The sequence below is a fragment of the Dermacentor silvarum genome, chromosome 9 (genome assembly GCF_013339745.2).
Source record: "Dermacentor silvarum isolate Dsil-2018 chromosome 9, BIME_Dsil_1.4, whole genome shotgun sequence".
In the NCBI taxonomy this organism is placed as follows: domain Eukaryota; kingdom Metazoa; phylum Arthropoda; class Arachnida; order Ixodida; family Ixodidae; genus Dermacentor; species Dermacentor silvarum.
Window position 1 is genome coordinate 80,320,908 of NC_051162.1, and position 6,749 is coordinate 80,327,656.

General features: G+C 45.0%; 1 protein-coding gene across 2 annotated transcripts in view; it reads right to left on the reverse strand.

The window, feature by feature from the left end:
• Positions 1-3,881, reverse strand: part of LOC125940397 (uncharacterized) — a 33,857-nt gene extending 29,976 nt beyond the window's left edge. For both annotated transcript variants that reach the window (XR_007463614.1, XM_049656501.1), the window contains exon 1: positions 3,582-3,881. Coding sequence is in view for 1 of the 2 variants with exons in the window: in XM_049656501.1 (XP_049512458.1) it covers positions 3,582-3,723 (142 nt within the window). In the remaining variant the exon portion in view is untranslated. The remainder of the gene's footprint in view (positions 1-3,581) is intronic.
• Between the last annotated feature and the right edge of the window lie 2,868 nt (positions 3,882-6,749).

Sequence of the window (6,749 nt, forward strand, 5' to 3'; positions counted from 1 at the left end):
TATTTTACCTTGGTTCAAGTAATTCAACAAAATGAACTATATGAACACATCCGCATCAAAAAACCATACTACTGTTTACGAGAACACAGGAAACGGGCACCTAGATTAAGAACTAATTATGGAAAACAAAGTGCTTCGTACCAGACACATCATGTTTTGAATGTCCGTGCAGATTTATTGAACTTTAAAGCTAGTAGTGCTGCCTTTGGAAAACAAGGGAATAACTTAATAATAACCACATCTATAGAGTATCAACAGTAACTTGTGGATTTTCATTCCTCAACCAATGCTTAAACCATTCACGAATTAGTATTCGGAGTGTTTCAGGAATTTCAGCATTCTACGTTTCCAATTCTTGGAATTCATTTTGTGTACAGGAGGCACAGGGACCTTTGTCAGGCTTGATTGCATTTAGCCCCTGCCCCTGCAGTGAGCTGTGTAAATTGCTTACTCTAAATCAAGTGCTTACTTAAAAGAAAAAAAAAACTAGCATGAGTTCCATCGACCTGGATTATTACTGAAGTCCGAGGACTTGGCTTTCGGTATTTTTCGATCCAAGCAGAAGACATATTGCGAGCCTGTACTTCAAGAATATATCTTGTCCATCCTCAAATATTACCAGCAGATTTATTTCTGATAGGCCGGCAAAGAAATGCAAAAAATAAACAGGTAAGAGGTGTTCTTGAACAATCCATAAAAATAAGGTATTGCCACGAGTACGCGCGTCGAAGGACAGAATTCATGGCATTGACTTTAACATCTGAGTGCTGCCCAATGAGCACCAAAATTATATAGTGTGCCCCTTTACTATAATACTATTGTCTTCATGTAACACTGCACATAAAACATTTACAAGAGTGATACAGGCTACATGCGGTGCTTCTAAGCACTGCACCTTGTACCACTTTACTCTTACACCAGGTTTTTCGCATGCTACAAAACAATCCCCTTCTTTTTGATGTCTCCAGCAATGACAAGTGCGGCTCTGAATAAGGAACTTTACCATAATTTCGACTCGATCACGTATTTCCAGAAGCAAGCCGCTCTACTTCTATTGCAAGAAGTGTACTTCAAACAAAACTCATTCTGTCAGGCGGCTGTTACAAAAGTCCAGAAAAGAAAATTATATGAGAGAGTACACTGAGAAATTATCACGGAGCAGTTGCTGTGCTTTCCCAAATGTAAACTTGTGATGGAGACTTGTGATGAAGAGCACTTGAACGCCACATGTTCTTTCTCGCAATAAATTCGTCTCTCTCCCAATGCTGAATGTCAAGTAATTGAACTGCCTGAATATCAGTCAGTTCATGATCATTTTCCGATCACGTTATCTGTCTGAAATTGTCTTTTCTCACTATACAGATAAACGCAATAATATCAAAATAAGTAGACCGCGTTTGTGTCTTGTGCCTCTTGCCTTCATATCTGTTCAGCGCAGCTTGTAAGCGCCTACAATGAATAATGTTGAAAATTCAATAAGCAGGCATTTCTATATCTGTAAGTTGGCTAAAGAATACCACCTCCACACTAATAGCATTGCTGACGCTGAGACGCGCGTTTGAAAGCTTAGACAGTGCGATAATGGAGGGCGGCAGGAATGACGTCACCCGCCAGCATGTCGATCCTAATGTACGATTATAGCCCATGGTCCGCGCCTCGGTTAGGTCAAACGAGATGCGTGAAGAAGTGCACTTGCAGTTCTTGCATATCGTCCAGAATGTATATGTTGTCATGTTGCCAATCCAATGTGCCGAAAAGAACAGTGCAAACAGAGGAGCAGGAAGGACTAGACAAACCCAAGTGCTAGGAGAACGATGAACGTGTAAAAACCTAGTAGTTCATGGTTGAATAAACTTAGTTCCTTCTCTGGTAACTCAACTGATTGTTCGATTGACTGTGTCAGCCACCCTAGTGATTTCTGATGTCCCTGTAATCTCTGTAGTTAGCTGAATGTTCTTTATGCCTATGACGTTGCACTGGCAAACGACCAGTTCCTAACCGTCATTCCTTCTGTGACAACTTAGATGGCCGGCTGCCGTATTAAACAAATAATTTGCAATGTTGCACCTTCGTTCTTTCTTCCTAGAATTGCTTTAGTGCTGTTCTGTTTGGTGTGTGCCTTTAATTGAGCTTCCGGAACTCGTCAGAAACAATCTTCTACGTGTCTATGCAAAACTTTGCGCCATTCATCACCCTTGATAGCTAACCTGGCACTGTGGCTTGAAAAGAATAGGGGCACTCCTCCAGGGCTCGAAGAGAAACGTTTCATAACTAGCTATGATGTAATTCTTGCTTTGGGGGATGCCTTCGGGGGGGGTGTCATTTTATTATAGAAACTTATTTCTTCAATGTCGCGTTCAGATAATTCGCTTCCGTGGAGTACGTCAGCGTGCCACAATATATTCTCTAGTCATTACCAATATGAACTTGCACTGAACTGCATAGCAACAGAGGTAGGACAATGCTAGAAAAAGACAAGTGTATTTTGATGACGGCGTCGAAACTGCAGCATGACGTCAATTTGATGCCGATGGTGGCCGATGCAGCACGCCAAGCTATTTTTCTCGCGCCGAGCTGAATCTCCCTTAGTGCAAAGCCGTAAGCACGACCAGAGCAGGTGAACGACAGTAGAATGGTTACGAAGAAATGACGAGGATGGAACAACAGTGACGACATGACAACGCAGGAATGATCACAGGTACGGGCATAAAAATTGGGGTGCCATCCTGCGTATGAGCTTTCCGCAACATTATCCAACCAGCAGCCAGCAGCAGCAGCAGCGCGAAATTCGAAGGAAGAATATTAGAAAGCTTCTCTTGAAAACTTTCTCAACATTACCGATTCCTGCAACACAGGTATGTCGTATTTTCGGCAAGGTAGCACATGAAAAACGAGGATGACAGGTATAGACAACTTTTTCTTTTGTTCTGAATACACAAAATCAAGCAGCAATATATAGCCACAACATCGCGCTGAGCGATTTGACTTCGTTGTGTGGCGCTGCACTTCGTTTTGTCAATTAATTCGACGTCTCTCTACAGTTAGTGTGCCTCCTGAATAGTTCAAGTGGCATGACCGCTCATAGTAGTAGTTCCGCTTTTTATCTCAAGAACTCTGAAGCAGCAGGAGCTTGATGTGGGCGAGTTGATGTAACATACATGGAGAAAAAATCTGCGCTAAAGAGACCACGACGAAAAGAAGACCAGTACCACGGACTGGCGCTATCATTGCTGATATCAATATTTTTATTTCTGTAGTTTTAGTTTGTAAGATCTGCATGTGCTAGCACCGCAAGTTTATGTTGAGCGAGGTGAAATTGTCACTAACTTGGTCGCGTGGTGTAAAAATGTTCCGTGACCAAGCATCAATTTGAAGCTTCGATTAAACCGATTTCAAAAGTGTCTGGGATTCTTATATTGTCCTCTACCTGATTGTTATTGTCTAGTAAATGGTAACGTTAACTTTCTTGAAAACTTGCTTACCGTTGTGGATCTCCGCATAAGTTTTTCTCCATGCTCGAGATGTATGCACACAATTTTTATATCTGTGTTAATGTTTATCAAAAAAATTAAGATACTCACGTGCTTCTTCACGAGCCCCCGAAGCAGTCACAGTGGAAGTTCCACCGCCGAGTAAAACTGTGTGTGTGCAAGGTCTGTGTTGTCGAATCTGGAGGTCCCGAGGAAGCTTAATGCGGACCAGGTGTCTGGTGCAGACATCCATCGACTAGTTTGTCGCCCATTCTTTCTTGAACAGGGAAGCGCCTCCAGCTTTGCAGAAGCTCGCGTTCCAAGGGACAACGCAGGCTCGATGATGGGCGTTGAATGTGTTCCTCTTCGGATGGGTTGGCCCCATTGTGCAGGCGGTGTCGCCCGTCATTTTTCTGCACGATAACAATGCGTACTATTAGCAAAAAATGCAGTTTCGACCGAAAGGCAAACTATGGATTGCGAGAGCAAATTAATAGATAGCTATACGCAGTATAGCTGACTCACGAGAAAGCTATCTCACTATATCGCATTATAGTATTAGACCAGGAAGTGTAAGAGTTGGGTTGAAGATTAATATGCAGAAGACAAGGATAATGTTCAATAGGGTGGCAATGGAAGAAGAATTCAGGATCGCCAGTCAGCCTCTAGAGTCTGTAAAGGAGTACGTTTATCTCGATCAATTACTCACAGGGGACCCTGATCATGAGAAAGAAATTAATAGAAGAATAAAATTGGGCTGGAGTGCATACGGCAGGCATTACCAAATCCTCAATGGGAGATTACCACTGTCGTTGAACAGAAAAGTGTACAATCATTGCATTCTACCAGTGCTGACATATGGGGCAGAAACTTGGAGGTTAACAAAGATGATCGAGAACAAGGTAAGGACCGTACAAAGAGCGATGGAAAGAAAAATGTTATGCCTAACGTTAAGAGACAAGAAGAGAGTGGTGTGGTTCAGAGAACAAACGGAGATAGCCGATATTCTAGTTGACATTAAGCGGAAAATGTGGAGCTGGTCAGGCCGTGTAATACGTAGGATGGATAACCGGTTGACCATTAGGGTTACAGAATGGATAGCAAGACAGGAGAAGCGCTGTCGAGGACGGCAGAAAACTAAGTGGAGTGATGAAGTTAGGAAATTCGCAGGCGCAATGTGGGAATCAGCTGGCGCAAGACAGGGGTAATTGGAGATCGCAGGGAGAGGCCTTCGTCCTGCAGTGGACATAAATATAGATTGATGATGGTGACGATGATGATAAAATGAAACTGGGCGCGGGTCAAATATACTAAAATGCACTTAACAATAGTTCACTAAAACAAAGTCAAAAGAAAACAAACGATGGCATACGCGTGGCCGGGCAGCAAGTCCATAAACCGTGTAGTCGGCGCGCAGAGCTTTCCCGAAGAATGCCGGCGTACAGATCTTGTTGAGGTGGATGCGATTGCTGGGCTGGGTTTCCCGGGAGTCTAGATCTGACGACTTCCCTCAAGCAGGTTGAGCTAACTTGAGGTGAATTACCGTAAGCTTCGTTGCAGCAATTGGTTTGTCGTCTCTTACGTCAACTATTTACTCGTAGTTCCGACGCGGCTAGGCGACCCAGGTGATACTGGACGGCACTAGCTCCCCCCCCCCCCCAACTGCTTCTCAGCAGATTACAGGTTCAGCTTCTAGACTGCTTAGCGGGGTTAAAACCTGCGCTTAAATAGCCTCTCCTTTCCCTAGTTCCCTAAGTCGGCGAACGGCAAGTATAGGTGACAGTTCACCTAATTATTCGATGACTGCTCCAAGAGGTCTTGGCTGCGCTTCTTTTAATCAGGGGAAAAAGAACGGATGATTCCCCCCCCCCCCCCCCCGCTGTGAAAGGTCGCACCCCCGCACTCACCACACAGACAAACAAGCACACACTAGGGTCCATGGCAAGCACAGAAACAAGGGCGGCAGCCGGCACCAAGGCGTCATATGCTCAGACAATACGTACGCTGCTAGCAATTTGTGGACACGGTACAAGGACCTCACTTATTTCGGGGTTTCCGGAAAGCGCTTGACCCCTCCCGTTTCAAAAACCAACTCAAGGTACGCGTGGGGCAAGAAAGGCACAGGGGTTCGTAGAAAGGACTCTCGGGACATTCGTCAACAAAAAAAGCTAAATCTCCCTTTTTTGGCCACTTGCCCGAGTGACTGGCAATCCCCGTCTTGCTCGGCCGTTCCCACGCCCACGACGTCTTGGCGCCCGTTAAACTATGCCGCACCGTGACAGTTTATGCTGAAGAACAAAGTGGAAGTCATTGTTGATTGTGTGTCTACATTGGCGTTAGTGGCACACTGGGGCTGTTGTTTCAGTGATGAGTCTCGCTTTCAAAAGGACGCAAAGTGGTATTTCAATGAAACCAAGTGGCAAAATTTGCGGCCTGAGCGGGGATTCGTTGCGGCCTGTTCGTTTTGCACTGCACAAATGTCACTGGGTGGTCAAGTTTTCCACAACTCAATTTACAATTCTCCCCCGTTTCTCACATGTTATATTAGGTATTGATTTCCTAGGGATGTGCGGTGCCACCGTTGATTGCCGAACAGGGGAGACGTTTCTCAGTGGCGGCATTTCTTACGAGCTCATGCAGGATGCTACAAGCGAGGACGGCGTATTTCATGCCTTTGAGGACACTCTCGTGCCTGCTTTATCAGCTGCGCTACTACCAATAATCAAGCCTTCGACGCCGCAGTAGAGCCTACGTATTTACCGTGCATGAAGAAGAATATCCTTCTACCTCATTGTCTTGTGTCTGTGGCTCAGCGGCGCTCTAAAGTATTGAATGTCAATGCTACGGCAGACATGGGTGCTTGGCCATCTTGTAGACAAGGATGGTATGAGGCCTAATCCACAAAAGACAGCAGCTTCTGAAGCATTTAAGCCTCCTCGGTCTGTTAAAGAGCTTCGTAGTTTCCTAGGCCTCTGCTCTTATTTGCGCAAATTTATACCTGCTTTTGCTGATGTCGCCTATCTCCTGACTTGTCTTCTACTTAAGGACGTCGTTTTTTAAGTGGACTCCCGAGTGCAACGCTACTTTTTGTCAACTGTAGTTTTTACTGACGACGAGTCCCATCCTTCGGTATTTCAACCCAGCCACACCGACAGAGATCCACACCGATCCGAGCGGCATGGGGGTCGGTGGAGTCCTCGTTCAGCGATGCGATCGGAAAGAGCACGTCATTGCTTATGCGAGTCATGCGTTAAGTAAGTCGGAACGCAATTACACCGT